The 19,810-nt window shown below is 40.0% G+C and overlaps 1 protein-coding gene across 2 annotated transcripts in view; it reads left to right on the top strand.

Annotated features, from left to right (window-relative positions):
• The first annotated feature begins 79 nt into the window (after positions 1-79).
• LOC308665922 (ubiquitin-conjugating enzyme E2 variant 1) overlaps positions 80-19,810 on the top strand; it is a 58,361-nt gene continuing 38,630 nt past the window's right edge. For both annotated transcript variants that reach the window (XM_081324296.1, XM_081324293.1), the window contains exons 1-2: positions 80-486; positions 11,966-12,085. In XM_081324296.1, the coding sequence (XP_081180422.1) occupies positions 126-486; positions 11,966-12,085 (481 nt within the window). In that variant the 5' untranslated portion in view covers positions 80-125. The remainder of the gene's footprint in view (positions 487-11,965; positions 12,086-19,810) is intronic.

A 19,810-nucleotide genomic window follows, 5' to 3' on the forward strand; every position in this document is an offset into this window, starting at 1 on the left:
AGCGCGCGCGGATTGGACGGCTCCTCGCCGGAGGGGCGTGACTCGCCTGAGGCCCCGTTCGGCTGGACGGAGGGGCGGCGAAGGGGCGAGTGCCGGCTGGCTGGCCGCGGGCGAGTTGCATCGCTATGTTGCTCTCGCCGCCGCCGCCGCCCTCGTCCCTGCCCTGTGGGCGGGCGGCAGGCGGCTCCCCTGGCCTTGGGGCACGAGCGGCCGGGCCGGAGCTCCAGGAGGAGGCTGCTCCCCGAGAGCCTCCCGACGAAGAAGGGGAGCGAGGCCGCGCCGGAACTATGCCCGAGTGCGCCCCGCTTCGGGCGGCTGGAGCCGGCTGCGAGTCGGCGAGGGCGTCGTCCGAGACGGAGGCCGCTGCGTCAACTGCCCAGGAAGGAGGAGAAGCAAAAGCAGCCCCCGCCGCCGCCGAAGACTCCAGTCCCCGGTGGGGAGCCCAGCACGCGGGTGCCCGGGAACTGGCTGAACTGTATTCCCCCGGTAAGGAGGGATGCGGGACTTCGAGGGGATGGGGGACTTTCAAAGGGTCCCTCGCCCGTCCCGGCGAGCCCCTGGATTTGTGATACGAGGCTGTAACGAAGGTGGCCCGTTTCGTCCTTTCTCGCTCATCCTTCCTTCTCTGCCTCTCCCGGGATTATTGCGCACTTGAGCGGCGCCTTCAAGCACATTGCCCGGGCAGGTCGTCGGAATGAGCCATCTAGGTGGCCCGTCTGAACCTGCAAGTTGGGGTTAGGTTTTAAGGCGGTGGGATAAGGCGTTTGGTTTGTTCACGTGCTTTACAAAGTGGCGCTGATGGCGGATGTTAGGGAGTCCTTCCACGTTTCCGGAACAGATTCAGTAAATCTGGAGAGTTGGTCTCTTTTAACTCGGTTCGTTCTGCTTTAGCCGCAAGCTGTCTACGGCCCTGGGCCAAGCACTGAATCCAGGCTTTAAAAAAGACATATGAGAGTATGGGTTATAAAATAGATCTGTGTCTCATCTAGAGTTTGTGTCTTCTTGTTTTAACCTGTTTGTTCAGATATTTCAGAATTGCACTGGTTTAAGGATGTACAGATAGTAATTCTTTTTTGTAGTCTGTAATGGATGTCCACATGAAGTGGTCCTTATAAAATTTTTTAAAAAACTCAAAATACTTGGAGGAGCTTGGTTGGTCTTCAGTTTCCTATTTAGAGGTATGCTTAATACATCCTGGGTTTCCCATTATGAATGTACTCAGTGGAATATTAAGTAGGATTGAGCCCTGTTACTACTTGGAATGGAAATTGCTGGGAAATTTCAAGCGAATAGTCAAAAACATACCACAAATGGAAATCTGCCGTCATGCTGTTGTCAAAAAAACTTCATGATCTGACTGGGAGTCAAACTCTTTAAGGAAGGTTTCACTTTAAGATCTAAAGCAATAGAATCTGTAGTATAAATGCTCACATTGGCGAAATGAACGTTAACGTTATTTCAAACAGTTTTTGTGGGCTGCAGAAAGCTGCAAATTTTATTCAAATGTTATGCCATTTATATTCAAATTTTATGCAGTTTTTTTATTCAACTTAAGCCTTTGCATAGTCATAGTACATTATGCCTTTCAAGGCTAATTGAGTAACTCAAATCATTTCTCTTGATGAGCAGTTAAGGCATCACGCTAGAAACAGGAGATTGTGAGCTCTAGCTCCACTTTAGGCACAAAGCCAGCTGGGTGATCTTGGGTTAATCTTCTGCAAACCTAGAAAACAATGGCAAACCACTTCCGAAAAACTTTGCCAAGTAAACTACAGGGACCTATCTAGGCAATCTGCAAGAACATGATAAGTGGAAGGAGAAAAAAGATCTCTAAGTAAATAAAATATTTTTTTCTTCCTTCTCCCATCCCAAAAAACTTTTCCTTGATGATTGTGGCAGACATTGATAACTACAGTTGCAAGAAAAAGTATGTGAACCCTTTGGGATTACGTGGAGTTTTGCATGAATTGGCCATAAAATGCGCTCTAAATGTCATGTAAGTCACAACAATAGAAAAACACAGTCTGCTTAAAATAATACTACACAAACATTAGCTGTTGTCATGTTTTAATTGAACATAAAATGGAAACATTTACAGTGCAGGGTGGAAAAAGTATGTGAACCCCTAGCCTAATGACTTCTCCAAGAGCTAATTGGAGCCAGGAGTGAGCCAACCTTGACTCCAATCAGTGTGATGGTATTGGATGTGTTGCTGACAGCTGTCCTGCCCTTTAAAAAAACACACCTGTTTTGGGTTTACTGGTCTCAAGAAGCACTGTCTGATGTGAACCATGCCTTCCAGAAAAGAGCTCTCAGAAGACCTACAATCAAGAATTGTTGACTTGCATGAAGCTGGAAAGGGTTACAAAAGTATCTCCAAAAGCCTTGATGTTCATGTGTCCACGATAAGACAGACTGTCTACAAATGGAGAAAGTTTAGCACTGTTGCTACTCTCCCTAGGCGTGGTCGTCCTGTAAAAATGACTGCAAGAGCACAGCACATAATGCTTAATGAGGTAAAGAAGAATCCTAGAGTGTCAGCTAAAGACCTACAGAAATCTCTGGCACATGCTAACATTTTTGTTGACACATCTACAATAAGGAAAACATTAAACAAGAATGGAGTACATGGGAGGACACCACAGAGGAAGCCATTGCTGTCCAAAAAAAAAGTATTGCAGCACGTTTGAAGTTTGCAAAAGAGCACCTGGTTGTTCCACAGCACTACTGGCAAAATATACTGTGGACAGATGAAACCAAAATTGAGTTGTTTGGGAAAAACACACAACACTATGTGTGGAGAAAAAAAGGCACAGCACACCAACATCAAAACCTCATCCCCACTGTAAAATATGGCAGAGGGAGCATCATGGTTTGGGGCTGCTTTGCTGCCTCAGGGCCTGGACGCATTGTTGTCATTGATGGGAAAATGAATTCCAGAGTTTATCAGGACATTTTGCAGCAAAACGTACGGCCATCTGTCCGCCAACTGAAGCTCCGCAGAGGATGGGTGATGCAACAGAACAATGACCCAAAGCATACAAGTAATTCAACAAAACAATGGCTTCAACAGAACAGAATACGCCTTCTGGAGTGGCCCAGTCAGAGTCTTGACCTCAACCCGATTGAAATGCTGTGGCATGACCTTAAGAGAGCGATTCACACCAGACATTCCAAGAATATTGCTACACTGAAAGAGTTTTGTGAAGAGGAGTGGTCCAAAATTACTCCAGATCGTTGTGCAGGTCTGATCTGCAACTACAGGAAACATTTGGTTGAGGTTATTGCTGCCAAAGGAGGGTCAACCAGTTATTAAGTCCAAAGGTTCACATACTTTTTCCACCCTGCACTGTGAATGTTTCCATCTTATGTTCAATTAAAACATGACAACAGCTAATGTTTGTGTAGTATTATTTTAAGCAGACTGTGTTTTTCTATTGTTCTGACTTACATGACGTTTAGAGTGGATTTTATGGCCAATTCATGCAAAACCACGTAATCCCAAAGGGTTCACATACTTTTTCTTGCAACTGTATAATCTGTGCTGTATACTGTGGGGTTTTATTTATTACTATTTTGACTCCTGAGGACTGTGTGGTCAGATGGATACAATTTTGAAAGTGGTTTGCCAGTGTCTTCTTTGTAGGGTTGAGAGAAAATAGCTCAAAATCATTGAACTATTATGCCACTTCTTGTTTTAAACCAGCATGTTTAACCATTAGGCCAAACCGGCTCTTATATAGTTCTTCTGGGTTATGTAAAGTATATTATACATATTTGATATCAGTTTAGCATGAGAAAAACAGGAGCACGTGGGTAGTCTTTCTTCTGAAAAATTCCTGGTTTAAAATTCTCAGTGTCAGCACAACAATCTTAATCATTTCCTCACTGAAACAAAAGACAGTGGAAGTTCTGGATGAGGGAATGAAATAATAAAAAAGATTGAGGATGTGCTCAAAAAGGGCTTAAAATTGGAGAAAGGCCTTTTGGTTGTATGTGTTTTAAGTGGAACTGTTCATCGCTGGGTACAGAGTAAAGTAATATTTTCAGTTCAGCTTTCTTTGTCAGTATGGCCTTCTCATCTTTTTTAAATCCTTGATTTTAAATATTATGAATATAACAAACAGATTGCCTTTTTAAAAGACTTTCCAAAATGATAGATTCCTAAAGTATTTATAAAATGTATGAATAAATGAATAAAATGTATTATTTATCTGAACATTCATAACTCTCTATTCTCTTAAGGAAAGGTGGATTATATATGCAATTTGATAAATAATCTGACCCAGCCATAATCACTGTGCCTGACTGGATGCTTTTTCTTATCAGTTACAGAGCCAGTTTAGTGGGTTAGAAACTGCATAGCTGTAATTAGGATCTAGTAGTGCTTTTGGGATGAAAGCCAACTGGATGACTCTGGGCCAATTTTTCTCAGCCCAATTCACCTCACAAAGTTGATGTGAGGAAACTAGATGGTAGGGGTGTACACCACCTTGACTTAACAAAAAATGATAAAAAATCTAATGAATGATAATTAATTGGAGTCAGTGTCCTCCAGATATTTTGAACTACAACTCTCAATAGGGCCATTCTATATAAACCAATAGTTGAAATTGAGATACAGAAAATCTAGAAAGCATATATTTTATCACATTTGTAAGGTCATCCAACTCCACAGCAACTCTAAGTAGCACACACTATTAGAAACAAAGCAATAAAAATAGTAAAAAAAAATAAAACCAACATCTCAATCATCCATCATTCCCACAAGTAGCCATCCATCCAATCTAACTAAAGGTTTGGGATATGTGCCAGGACCTGTTTGAAGAAGGCTAAAGTAGAAGTAGGGTAAATCTCTGGGCTGACATTGTCCAGAGAGTTGTCCTTGGTTTAGATTATATAACTGGGTCAGAAAAATTAACCTTTGGGGAACTATCAGTAAGTGACATAATATATAGTAGGCTAATAGTAGCTAATAATAATAAACATGCATGCTCAACATCCTGCTTGGATCCATTCAAAGGTTGATTTCTTCCTTTTATCCTTTCCAAGGGTTTGAATAAACATTTGGTGGATGGGATTGGAATCAAACAAGGATTATGAATCTTGTACAAGTACAGTGATATGTAAAATGTGGCCCTTAGACGGCAAGTCTTTTCATTTGACACTTGACCTGACACCTAATACTATAAAAACCTTGGTTCTCTCCTTCATTCAGTATATAGCATGTGTTTCCTCTTGTAGCTACAGTTTCATAGGGGTGTGTGTGTGTGTGATTTTTGGCTCACTTTTCTTGCTGCTTTGAAAGGTAACACCCCAGTCATCCTAGGCACCAATGAAGGAGGCTTATACATGCAAAGTATCAGCTGAACTGCTTGAGTTAATCTGGTTTATCAGTTGCTTGTCTTAACTGGTAAATGTTCAGCATCTGAGAAGCAATATTTCAAATTTGAACTTAATTTCAGTGTGTAAGACAATCTTAGCATAGCATAGAAGCTCTTTGATGGATTAGTCACATGTTAGTCATTGCAGAACTTTCCAGTCATAAAGTTTGCTTTGGAATAAACATGTTTGGAGCAGGATCATATTTTTAACTCTTAACATAACCTTTCATGTCAATTTGACATTCTTAAAAAGTTTAAAATTCAATTGCATAATCCAGCATTGTCCCAGTAAGTAAAGTTTATTAGGAGTGGGAGTCTAACAGACACAGAAGGTGCTAGGTTGAGAAGCTATAGTGTCGTTTCTGGTGTCTTTGATTGCTCTACAAACCGCTCTGGTGAAAAAGATAACATATTTTACAGTTAATTGAAGAATCACTACACTGCTTTGTCAAAAATATCCATTGGAACATTTTTGTTTTTATACAAAAGAGTTTTTGTTCTCTTACTTAAGGTTTCACATAGTAATGATGTCATGTAAACCCCATATTAAAATCTCCTCTTATTACTGCTTGTCCTCTTGCAAATCCAAAGACAGATGTGTGAAGGAATCATTGGCCGTGGGACATTTTGGGAGGTTTGAAATATATTCCATTTTAACAGCTCTAAGCTACCATTAGCTTCATTGGCAATTCCCAAGTTCTAACATTACAACGTGAAAGAGAAGTATTGGTACTAACAGAAGAAAATATTTGGAGTTCAGTTCTGTCCTTGGTGCTCTCTGCTCTTGATTGTTTTCTTGCAGATGTTTCATTACACAACTAGGTAACATCTTCAGTACTAGAAGGGAGCGGGATTTGCTCTCCGTTTATATACAGTGGCTTGGCTTATCAGTGTTGGTGGGGGAGTTTTCTTCTTGATGGTTCCTTGATTAAACTGTTTACTGTTTGATTGTTTGTCTGAGTTGGTAAATTGACTGGGAATTACTGCTTAATTGTTGGCCTGGTGTTAATAATCCTTGTTTATCTGGGTATTGATTGCTGTTGGGGAGGTACCCTGATCTTTTGCTTTCTTTTTAGCTTTTTGATTATCATGAAGAAAATAATACTCCTAACAGTTAGATAGTGAAATGTCTGCAAGGAAACAATCAAACTCAGAGAGCACCAAGAATTCCAAAGAGGAAATATTGACTTACTTTTCCCATACTACCGGTATAGATCATTCTGTATATCTTTGTCCTGTCCCACTTTATTAGTATTTTTATATATATCTGCATCCAAAATGTAATCTTTCCACATACAAAACTTATTCTAGATCAGGGGTGTCAAACTCAATTTCATTGAGGGCCACATCAGCATTGTGGTTGCCCTCAGGGGGCCAGTTGAGTGTGGCTGAGATGGGTGTGGCCTACTAGGTGGGTGTGGCTGGAGTGGGCATGGCGTACTGGGTGGGCATAGCCAGCTCAACATCACTCGTTTCAGGGGTGCCTGGGTAGGACTGAGGCAGATCTGAGGGTCTCTGGCGGAGGAGGATGGGACCAGGGCGAGTGCTGGGACATGGTCCCTCCCACCCTCCCTCTCTCCCACCCTCCATTCCTTTCTTCCTCTGTTCCTTCCTTTTTCCCTCCCTTCCTCCATTTTCCCTCCCTCTGTTCCTTCTTCCCTCCTTCTCTTCCTCCCTCTTGTTCCTTCCTTCACCTTCTCATCTCTTTCCTTCCCCCACACTCAGGAAGGGATGATTGGAGGGGGAGATTGCCAGCACTAATATGCTGCTACCGGCCATTCCTATAGCATGTGGGCAGGCAGGGGCGGTCCCATTGAAAGGAACACCTTGTGGCTGTGAGGCTGGTGTGGAGGTGGGGCGGCACTGATCTACAACCTGGTTGCGTCCATCAAAGCCAGAAGGTGCTCAGTCTAAAATCCACTGGAACCAGCAAGGAGCTGCCCTGCCATCTCTTTCCTGCCCCCCCGGGTGTGCACACAAGAGATGACTAATCCCGGCATCCTGGCTGAAGTCAGCCAGCAGGGTAAGACAGCCAGCAGGGACGCCAGACTCTACTTGCGTGCGCACCCAGCAGACGGGATGGGGCTGCCCCGTGGATTTAAGTCTGAGTGCATTCTGGCTTTGATGGACGCAACCAAGTTGTAGATCAGTACCAACCCTGCCCCCTACCAGCACCTCCAGCCTCGCAACTACAAGGCATTGCTTTGATTGGCACAGAACCCCCTCACCACAGTCTCTCCCCCTCCCATCACTCCTTCCTGAGCATGGAGGAAGGAAAGAGATGAGAAGGAAAGAAGGAAGGAAGTGTAGTGGAGAGGGGAATTGGGGGGGATTGGTGCTGGCTGGGAGGCTTTGCCAGAGCTCTGAGGATTCGGCAGAGAGGTTGGGAGCTCCAGAGGTCTCCATGGTGGCTGGGAGCAAGGCAGGGCTCTTGGGGAGGGATTTTTAAAGGGGAAGAGAAAATTGATTGGGGGAAGAAGATTTTAATTTCTCTTTTCCGGAGAGACAAGCCAGAAGGATGGAGAGCGAGGTAGGAAGGCAAAAAGGCTTTTTATTCTCTCTCCAGAGAATAAACCTCCTACTTCGCTCTCCCTCCTTATGGCTTGTCTCTCTGGAAAAGAGAGACAAACTGGTTGCATCCATCAAAGCCAGAACGCGCTCAGCCTAAGATCCACTGGAATCAACAAGGAACTGCCTTGCACCTCTGCCCTGTCCCCCGGGTGTGTGCACAAGAGATGGCCAGCGCCGGCATCCTGGGTGAAATCAGCCTGAGGGACAAGACGGCCAGCAGGGACGCTGGACTCCACTTTCGCGCACCCAGGAGATGGGGCGGGGCTGCCCCGTGGATTTAAAGCTGAGCATGTTCTGGCTTTGATAGACGCAACCAGGTTGTAGATCAGCACCCGGTCGGCCTGGGCCAGTCCGAGGTGCGGTGGGATGGTCCTTCACTCTTTTCAGAGCAGGTCCACGGGCCTGATGGAACCACATGTCGGGCCACATCCGGCCCACGGGCCTTGTGTTTGACATGTCTGTTCTAGATCATTCTTCCCCAGTTGGCTGGGAAATTCTGGAAATTGTAGATTTCATATCATAAAATTATTAAGGTCAAGAAACACTGTTCTACCTCCTTGATCAATATAACTGCTCACTTTTGTACTGTTTCTTAATCTTAACAGGATCCCTCTAGAAGATCCATACAACTTTCAAAGTATGATCACATAAGTAATGTAAAAGCATTGTAATAGGTTGGCAATTTAATTTGGAATTTCTAATTACCCCAAAATGCTATTTAATTTGTCATTTCTGCAGGAAGTGCCCACAAGGTCAGGATTTTCTATGGGCTATGTTGGGCCTATAATTGATATTTTATTAAGCAGTCAGTTTAAGTTAAGAGAGTCAGTTTGGTCCAGTGATTAAGGTACCAGGCTAGAAATCAGAGCATGAGTTCTAGTCCCACCTTAAGACATTAAGCCAGCTTGGTGACCTTGGGCCAGTTTCTCTTTCTCAGCCCAAGCTACCTCACAGGGCTGTTATTGTGGGGAAAATGGAAGGAAGAGTATTAGATATGTTTGCTGCTTTGAGTCATTTGTATAAAAATAATAAAAGATATCAAATAAATAAATAGGTTTTCTAAGTTCTCTTTGTCCCCTACCTCTGTTCTCAGAATTGTGTTAATTGTATGTTGTCCTTGCAACCTGTATAATCTTGCTTAATGTTTTGCATTACATTGCATTACAGATTACATACATGGATCAATTTGACCCAGAAACAATCCTGTATCCATTTGCAAATCCATGAATCATTAATACTTTTATGCACATGCCAGCAAAAAAATCTGAAGGATTCCCGGAATTTTATAAAGATATATCTTACTTTAATCCTGATCAAATAAGATAAATCAGCTTTTCAGAGCGATGTGTGCCCTCGAGGTGAAGGCACTCGCCTGCCCAATCCTAGGCAGTGGCAGATGTTTTATCAGGGCGCAATGAGAAAATATCTGCTGCGAATTGTGTGTAGGTGTCAGGAAGGGCATCTAGCCAGTAAATGCTCAGCTCCATTCAGTCATCCTGACTTCACCCCAAATAAAGGAATTAAAGGGTTGTAAAAAGGGGGCAGGGGAATCAACTTTGTATTCTTTCCTTTTGCTTCTAATAATGGTTCCATTACACCAGGCTCATCGCTGGTCTGTCCTGGCCACAGTGTAATCTCTATTCCTTTGGAGATCTTTAATTTGCCATTTCTTACCCAGAGGTCCTGAATGCATTAAGCTAATTAGGTTCCATTGGCTCCATGTCACTCGAATTGATGAAAAGTGGTCTTGATTTTTAATTTTTCAGAATGAAAAGAAGTTTTAGATACATGTTCAAAAACATTTTTGTGTAGGGATTTGGCAATAATGCTGTTGGAGTAGCAACTATAATCATTTTTTCATATTGTGTCAGTGAAAAAAAGTCTCTCATCGCAGGGTAATTGACATACTGCCAGTGAGCTAAGTCCTTCAAAGCAAGGGGGTTGCAACTTTTTATAGCTACAAACTACTGTTGCTTCTTTCAGCAAAATTTTCTGGATGGTCATTAATTACTGTAGTAACTTAGTTTACAAGTATTAATGTAAGTCAGAATGTTCTTTTATCTGTGGCTGGGACTTAAGGCTTGCTTATTGACTTCTTTGATCTGAAGGCCAAATCAATAAATAGCTGATAACAGATCATATCCAGCTACCCCAATAGTTGATGCTTAAATGCATCTATTTGAATAATTTATATATATGAATTAAGAGTTGGAGTTGTTTATGAGAAGAGCTTAAATCCTTAAACCTGAAGTGTTAATACTTTGCATTTCAACTTTTATTTATGAAAGAGGGCTAGTATAAGCCTTCTTGCTTGACCTGGTATTTTTTCAGCTTTGGGATATTCATGACATGTGATATCTGAACCACTAAAACAGAATATAATGTAATCCTGAACTGTGTTTTTTCTAAAAGTTTGAAAAGTGTCATCCATGGCAAAAAATTTTATCAAGCACTCCCATAATTCTTCATTTTAAATCATTATTTTATTAATCCCATTTATATCCCGCCCTTCTCCGAAGACTCAGGGCGGCTTACAATCTAAGCGCAATTCAATGTGCTTAGCAATAGCTTTCATTCTAAGTATATGCCTGCTTATTTATGACTTAGTGTGTTATATAAGCCCTGTTGATTTATTCAGTAAGTCATAGTTAAATGAACGTTTGCTTAATATGTACAGAACTAGTGTTTGACTTGAAATGGCAGGGTTACTTTCACAAGGAGATTGGGCATAGTTTCCTTTGGGAGGTAAAATGTAAGTGCCCTGATGTTTTGAACATCTTAATTGTTCCTAGTGGATTTTAACATTTAGCTCTTCTGATTAGGGTGCGATTGCTTCTCTGCAAAACGTTAACTTTGATGTCATTAATGCTGAATTAGAATAATAATAATAATTCACATAGGTTAAAAAACATATTTTCAAGCTAGTATTCTATGTTTTGTTCAACATAAGACAGCTACCGTATGTGGGTTCCACAACCTTCCACAAACTCACTACTTTTGAACTTCCTTTTTCCATCTGAGACAACACAAGTCAGCATATTGCAGGGTGTAGGCAGAAGAACTATGTGTACCTCTCCCTGGGATAAGGTTAGCATTTATGCTTGCTGGAACTGTTGTTGTCTTTTTATAGTTTCCCTGCTGCTATGCATGGAGAATTCAGAATTATGTGAGTGCTTGATAAAATATTTTGATCACACATAAGCCAAACTGATGTAAGTGGTGAGATCATTCCTCCATTTCATTAATCCAACTTAAAAAATGGTATTTTTTAATTATTCAAGTAAAAAATAATATGCCAGTACAAATATTTCAAATATGGAAGCAATAAAATGTTCATATAAATTCAAGATGGGCTTTTTCAGAAATCAAATACTAAGAGGACAAATTTTATCTACTATCTACAACTCTTAAGGGCAGACACCTCCATGAAAAAGTGCCTGCCAGCTCCTTCTACCAGAAATTAGGCTTAAATCCCTATTTAAGCAGTCAGCGGGAAATATTTTAGAGCAGCAAGAGAAGTTGTGTACAGGTAGTCTTTGGTTTACGACTGGTCATTTAGCAACCAATAGACCTTAAGACAGATTTTCCCCAAAGCTACTTATGATCCAGTTTCAAAGTTGCAGACACTGCAGTGTAATGTGGTCATTATGACCAATATCAGGGAAGCTGTAGCAGCCCCCTCCTACCTGTTCTATCTCCCCTACTCCCCCCCCCCTCTTCACTTCAGTAGGGTGGGTCTCCACTGGCCTTGGGCCTGCTTCCCACCCTACTGGGTCTCTAGCCACAATGAGAGAAGGGGAGAGGGTCACTAAGCAAAGTGATTGTGGACTTGCTTCCCTTAGCAACTGACTTGCAACTATAATGGGTAGGTTCCATTATGGTCTTATATTCAGGATTACCTGTATCTGTTCCTTCAAGACTTTCATATTAAGTGTTGGTTAATATGTCACTATTTTAATACGAATAAAGCAAAAAGCACCATGCTTTAACTTATCTTTTTTTTAAAACAGGGAAAAGGCTACAGGAATGGATTAGTGTCATCTTATGTTTCTCCTTGATGTCTTTCAACTTCTACAAACTTCTCTTTTGCCTGAGACTGGAGCATGCCTTCTCAATTATTTTTGGTATATGTAAGTATGCATTAGTTTTTATGTAGGTTGCTCTACTTTGAGAGTAATTTTGGTGCTTAACTCTATGCTTTATGCTTTTATATTCTGAATTGTGCTTGTATTTATGTTGTTTCCTTTCTCTTGACATAAGCAGCAGGGTAAAAAATGGATAAAACATTAATCAAAAGTGCCCTAATTAGAAAGGGCATGATATTTTAAAACATAAAGTAAAAGCAGTATGATCCAGTACATTGGATTTTGCCCCCCAGAGTATCTCTAGGAGAAATGATACATTAAAGCTAAATGGGTCACCCTACATAAAGAAATGAAAAATGGAAGTTGAAGATTTGTTGATCTAATATGCAGTATTTATTCCACACGATTCAATAATAGCTTCAGAGTAATTTACTAAACTTTTAAAATATCTTATAATCATTGGCAGCCGCTCATAAATGTTTGTATGTAAGTTGGGATTGTTGGGGGCAATTAAGCTGACTTTGTAATAATGCCGCTTGGGGGTGTATGAAAGCCCTAATAAGCAGGCATATACATAGAATGAAGGCTACTGCTAAGCTTGTAAGCCGCCCTGAGTCTTCGGAGAAGGGCGGGATATAAATGGAATTTAAAAAAAAGTCTACTTGTTACTCAAAGAGATGATTATTTTTTTCTTTTAAGGGCAATGAAAGGTGCCCCACCCTTTCTCTTTAGTTTGAAACAATGGGTTGTTCCGTAGACCTAGGCAAGGAGATCTAGATTTGCTCCAAATAAGAGTTTTGTATTATAGAAGCAACACAATTCTCATGAAAGAACAAAGATGATGTGGTTTGCTTTAAAATTGACCTGAAGCTTCTTCCTAGTTATAATTTGCCAAAGCCAAGATTAGCTTTGAGAAGAATATGCAAGTTTAAGAAAGTCTAGTCTTCTGTGATATGGTTTTTATTTAACTTTATTTTAACTATTTAACTTTATTTAAAGTATTTGTATATCTTAGAGTTGAATAAGTTGAACAAAGAAATAGGGGAAAAAATCTTGCTTTATGTTGAAATATAAAACGTCTGTATCTGAATGCTTGCCCTACAAACCTGGTTCTTTCTGATCAGACTGTTTTTTTTTTATTGAAAAGTTTTAACATACAATTTTTCTTTAAAACCCCCCCCTCCCCCTCCCTTCACCCTCCCCCCCTACCTCTCCCCCCTCCCCCCCTCCCCCCCCCGACTTCCCAGAGCTAAGTACAAGGTATATATAAAAAAACCAATCATAAACAATCATATACTAACAACTATAAGCTTTCTGATCAGACTGTTGATTATACTGTATGATGTTGTCATTCCAAGATGGAATATTACTTCAAGAGAGATGCTACACCAGCTCTATGGTGAATCATTTGCTTGTGTGCATGCAGTCCATTCATCTCAAATCAAGTCACCGATGAACAGCATTTGGTATCTGGTCTTGTCTGTCTTAAAGTGGTTCTTTAGATTATCCTATTCTCTGTCTAGCTCAAACATAAATAAAAAAGAAGATTTTTGTTGAGTTTTGGAACTCACATGTTAAAGCAGGGGACCCCAATCCCTGGTCTGCAGCCTGCTACCGGGCCACGACCCATTGGGAACCAGGCCACACAAGTGGTGGGGGAGCACACAAAACCTTCCCCTCTACCTCCTCCCCTCCCCCACTGTGCCACTACTAGTTCACAGAAGCAGAAAGGTTGCTGTGTTAAAGGGCTTACAAATTACTTAATTGCTCAGAAGTACAAATGCTTGCTAAATTAAACATGCATACTTTTAAAAATATAAATAGCTGCTAGTGAAGTGTGGAAAGCAGGAAAGGAAAAATTACCCGGTTTTAAATATATTATTGAAATGTTTCATACAATAATAATCAAAAGGAGAAAAAAAACAGAAAAAGAAAAAGACCAAATTTAAGAAATGTACAGATTATATCTGAGCTTCCTTTCAAGAGGTAATTACATTCTTATTGTCCCTTTTCTTTTAGGAATTTTCCAACTCTTTTTGTCTCTTTATTTAGTCATCAATTCATTTTATTTTCTTCTTTCAGCAAAAAATCCATATAACCTACCACTTTTACAAAAAAAAGTTGGTGTTATTTGTTCTCTGAACAAACAGATCAGTTTGCCATTTTGGTAGATTCTAACATTTTCAAAATTCATTCCTGCATTGTGGGAATTTCATTATTTTTCCATTGTTGTACATAAAATAATCTTTGTGCAGATACCATACAATGAATCTGAAAAGATTCGTAGTAAATAAATACTACGAATCTTTTCAAATTCATTGTCCATAAGTTTCAGTAAGAAGAATTCTCATTTCAGAGGAATTTTAATCCTTAAAATACTTTGTATCATTATATGAATTCATACCCAGAATTTCTTAGCTTTCTCACAAGTCCACCATGCATGATACATTGTCCCCTCATGCTTTTCATGTTTCCAGCACTGGTCTGAAATACTTTAATTTGTTTTTGATAATTTTCCTGATATCATTTACCAATGATGCATTATTTTACAGAATTTTTCTCTTAAATTACAACACAGTTTGAATTTAATAAGAGTTATCTGCATTTGGCCTCAAGCATATATTTCTATATTCTATCCAAATTTAGCAGTCCATTTTGTCATGTTATCTTTAACCTGTTCTTTTGTTTCAAATCTTAACATTTATACATTTTGCTGTTATGTATTCATCATTTGTACTTATAGGTAGTCCTCGACTTACAACCACAATTGAGCCCAAAATTTTTGTTGCTAAGTAAAACATTTGTTAAGTGAACTTTGCCCCATTTTACGAACATTTGTGCTACAATTGCTAAGTAAATCACTGCATTGTTAAGTTAGTAACATGGTTGTTAAGTGAATCCGGCTTCCCCATTGACTTTGCTTGTCAGAAGGTACAAAGGATGATCACGTGACCCTGGGGCACTGCAACCATCATAAATACATGCCAGTTGCCAAGGTTCTTGATCACATAACCACGGGGTTGCTGCAGTGGTCGTAAGTGTGAAAAACGGTCATAAGTCACTTTTTCAGTGCCATTGTAAATTTGAACTGTCACTAAATGAACTGTTGTAAGTTGAGGACTACCTGTATTAACCATTTCTCTGTCTGCTGTTTTTCTTCTATAAAATGCTACTTGTGCTGAAGTCAGTAAAAGTATCTTCAGACACAACCTGGATTTATATTTCCATATTCTCAATATAGCATTGGCACATAGTGATTTTTAAAAATCGACATTAACTTGTAACTTTGTCATATCATTAAACCCATGCCATTCCAAACATCAAGTTATGATTTCCAGTTCAAACAGTCATGTTATTTCTCAACAGAACCCATTGCTTCATCCAAACCAAACAATAACTGTAAAGCGCAGTTTAAGATTAGGTTGTCCCAACCCTTCTCTTTCTTTTGCATCTTGAGAGTTTTATATTTAACCCTTGGGTTCTTACCCTGCTGTCCAAATCTGGATAAATCTTTTTGCCATTATTTAAAAGGTACATCAGTTTTCAAAACTGGTATTGTTCAAAATAGAGACATTCTAGATTCCTTTTTATTACAAAAAAAAAATCTATTGATGTTAGTTGCAACATTTCCCAATTTAATAAATCTCATGCTAACAGCGTTCTGAAATAACATAAAGGTCACATTAGACATGGACACAGATATTTTACTTTTTTCTCAGTTTGAAAATCAGGCTTTTTGCATCAGTTCGTTTTGATCTTCCATTCTCATACTTTTGCTAACGTTTTAGTTCTCTGTTTCTTCAAATGGAAGAGGTAATATATCTCACAAACAGGACAAATAATGGTTAATAGTGAATTGAGTAAACCTTATGAAATGCAAAAAGTACAAGACAGGATTGCCCACTTTTACACCGTTGTTCATTTTGGCTTTGAAAGTTCTTACTAGAAATGTTAAGACAAGATGAAAAAATTACTGGGTGAAAGTGAAAAAGGAGATATATACCGTAGTTACTTCAGAGCATTTGCAGAGATTTGATTTTAGTAGTTGAAAATTCCTTGGAGGGAATAGACATATTAATGGAAAAACTGAAATAATTGTTAGCTAGAATTAGCCAGATTTAAAATGAAGAACAATTATCCTCATCTACCATTGTTGTAATAAAATGGCAAAAATTAACAACTTCAAAGAAGCCACCGCTTGCATTTCAAAGGTTATATTGAAATGAATCTGTGGTAAATATGCATCTACGTAAGCTCCTGAGATGGGCTGTTACTCCCTCAGTCTTATGTGGCATTGTCGCCACTTGAGCTCATTTGTCTGCCCCCGCTACCACTTCTCTAGGACGGTCACGTACCACCTGCCAGGTGCCAAAGTACCACCAGTGGTTCGCGTACCACCAGTTGAAAAGCCCTGGCATAGGGGACAAAGGTGTTACAGAATCGGACAGTCCTGCTAGAAATACTTCGAAATCTCCTCCCAGAGGGGACTGTGAAATGGGTGTATGGGGTGTCTAACAATCCTTTGAGCTCTAAGCACATAGCGCTTATAAGCAGCATCCTGAATAATGGGAAGGGGACTTTCTGTCATCTTCTCAACTGTCTTTACCACTCTCTGTATGGGCCTTTTATCTGAGGCACTGTACAAGTACAAATATATTTTAACCTCTCTCTCTAAAAGTTACATCATATCAATCTTCTTTCTATAATCCATCCTGTTCATCATAACCTTAGAACACAAATTCATTATCAGTACAAAGTTGTATCTCAAATTCTGACTTACTTTGCTCCATACAGTAAATGTTTGGGGAATATTTGGTTCCAAATTGGGCTGTGACTCCCATTCAGGACTCATCTTGGCATGTTTCTTGCCCGCGTCTCTCTCTTTTTGACTCAGCTAGGAAACGCAGCTAGGAAACGCAGATCCTTGGAGAGGGAAAGCATCCATGGGAGAAATTGCCTCCCGTTCATATTCTTTTTTCAGCATAAATGAGAGTCTGTCAGGACTTTTGGCAGAGGACTTATGCAGTAGAAGAATGCTGGAGGTAAGGGTGAAAGCTGGTGATAACTGTTCTAGAAATCTTGCTAGATGGGTTTTTCTATTGTAAAAAGATATAGAGTTGATACAGGTAGCCCTTGACTTACAACATTCATTTAGTGACCATTCAAAGTTATAACACCACTGAAAAAAGAGACTTCTCAAGACCGTTTTTCAGTTGCGACTTTTCTCCAGCATTCCCATGATCATGTGATCAAAATTCAGACGGTTGGCAACTGGTTTCTATATATGACCGTTGCTGTGTCCCAAGATAATGTGATCACCTTTTGCGACCTGACAATGGGAAAGCCAGGTACTCTTAACAACCGGGTTACCACCTTATCAGCTGCAGTGATTCACTTAACAACTGAGACAAGAAAGGTTGTTAAGCGGGGCAAAAACAAATGTCTCCCTTAACAACAGAAATTAAGTCAAAAACGACCTGTACTTGGTTAAATTTCAAGCATTACCTTTTGAGAACAGTGCAGATGCTTTGGTACCCAGATGCTTTCTGATGTGCCATGCCAGATCAGCACTCATTGGACTCCATTTCTTTCTGTCCCTCCATAGCAAAGGTGAAGCACTTATGACATCTTCAGAATTTAGCATGTCCTGCTCTGTAGCCAGCTTGCCTAGAGCTTTTTTTTTTTCAGAGACCCATGATGTTGCAGCACGTTCTAAGCAGGCGAGACTAACGCAGAGGCTTAATCTGGAAGAGGATTTCAAAAGGAGGAGGTTTCTTCCTGTAACTTTGTCCCCTGCTAAGCTTTTATGAGCATGGTGGTCTCATTCCTGACATAGCTACTGGCTGATAACATAGCTGTTACCGTTTCCAGTTCTATAAGCTGAATATGTCATGTCTCTTCCCAGTTTGCGTGCAACCTCTTCCAGCCAAGTGCTGCTAAAATAAATTGGACTATAGCTCGGGTGATCCCCAGCTTTATTTTCTTGTCTCCCTTCAGAGATTGACGGTAGGTTTGCCATACTTCTGGAACTTAACATACTTTTCTAACTTAACACTTAAACATTTCCACCAGTGTTAGACGACGGGGAATCTAGAGCCCTGTACTTCAGGTGTAGTTCTAATTGGTGAGAGTATGGCTCTTACTCTGCAAAATTGTGTCATAATTGCATTCTGGCTTCCTGGGTTTTGTTGACTCCTGTTTAAGTTTGCTAACAGCTGATTGCAGGCTTTCATAGTTACCTGAACTGCTCTGCAGAAAGCTTATTAGAGTGGATTCCCAGATTTTGTAATCTCTTTCCATTTTTACATCACCTATCTGCATACAAGGAACTGACAAATAGTAACACATGAAACCATAAATCTAAACCTAACAATAAAAGAAGGATTCAATGTTACAGGCAGGGAAAACATCTGCTCTAATAAATCATATTTTCAACCAATGTCATACGTCTTCTTTTTCAAGCACGTTTAGTTCTTTCCCATGAGCCCTTATCCTGGTTTTGGAGCCCATGTTTACACTTCATTTTTTACTTTTACTCAGTGCACTCAAAACAATTATGTGCCTTTTCCTTCAGAATCATTTTAGACTGAGAAAAAAAGTATTCAGACATCTTACTTGTCTGATATGATTCTGCAAGGAAATTACTTCGTGTATATTTTTAGTGTATTCCCTTGTTTTAATGGGGATCAGAGGACCTGTAAAAGTTTGGTTCACAAGGTCTGCTTTAGATGCAATGCCCCCCTTAAATGGGAGGGGGGAGTTAATATGCCTGCTGGGCTTTATAAGAAAACGGTTCAACTTTTGTTATTCATTTCTGCAGATGGCTAAAGAAAATTCTACACATAGTTACAAGTAAGTTCTTATCTCCTTGCCTCTTTCCCTGATCTGAAGTTTTGCTAAATGGGGAATAATCATCTTTCTTATGTCCCAGTTAAGTAGCCTAAATGGAAGAGAAAACTATATTCAAAAACCATGTTTGGATTTTTTCCATTTCTGAAAATGAAAAAAAATCTAGAGTCTTCCTTCATGACTACTGTATTAGGGCTAAATTAAATGGATAATTAATTATGCGAAGGCATGAAACTTTCCACTAACGCCAGCTTCCTTTTTGGGATGAGTTGTACTTCTAGGAAGAGTTAAGTTTCATAATGACTAGTTCAGGGGTGTCCAATTTTGGCAACTTTTAAGATTTGTGGACTTCAACTCCCAGAATTCTCAGCCAGCATTGACAATTGAAGTCCACAAGTCTTAAAGTTGTCAAGATTGGACACCCCTGGACTAGAGTATTTTAATAGTAATGTGTTTGCTGACCAATCTCAGTGGTTCTATTTAGTTTTCAAACTTTTAATAATAAATTCTATAATAAGAAGATGGCTGATGGCTACTTACAGCTTTTGAAGCAAGGATGTTATGGCTGTATAATGATTTATCTATAACTTGGCCTCCCCCCAAAAATGATAAAAGGGCAGCCTGGTATCTTACAGCAGCTGAAACAAGAGAAAGATTCCTTTCCACATTGTATTTAAGCTTTATTTTGTGACCTTTCCTTTCTTTTTATGCTAGAGCTTTTTAATTCAAGTGATCTGCTTAAGCCCTGTGACTATTCTGGTTGTTATTCTCTGATCAAAACCTGACAAGTTGTGCTCTTAAAGCAAAGAGTTACATTACTACGAGAATATTTGGGCTGGATCATAGAGTATATGGGCTCATTTTTATCAGCTGCTTGGGGAAACACATGAGGTCCAGCCTTCTGATCATGGAGACTGCTAA

Source organism: Vipera berus (genome assembly GCF_964194415.1).
Source record: "Vipera berus genome assembly, chromosome: 3".
In the NCBI taxonomy this organism is placed as follows: Eukaryota; Metazoa; Chordata; class Lepidosauria; order Squamata; family Viperidae; genus Vipera; species Vipera berus.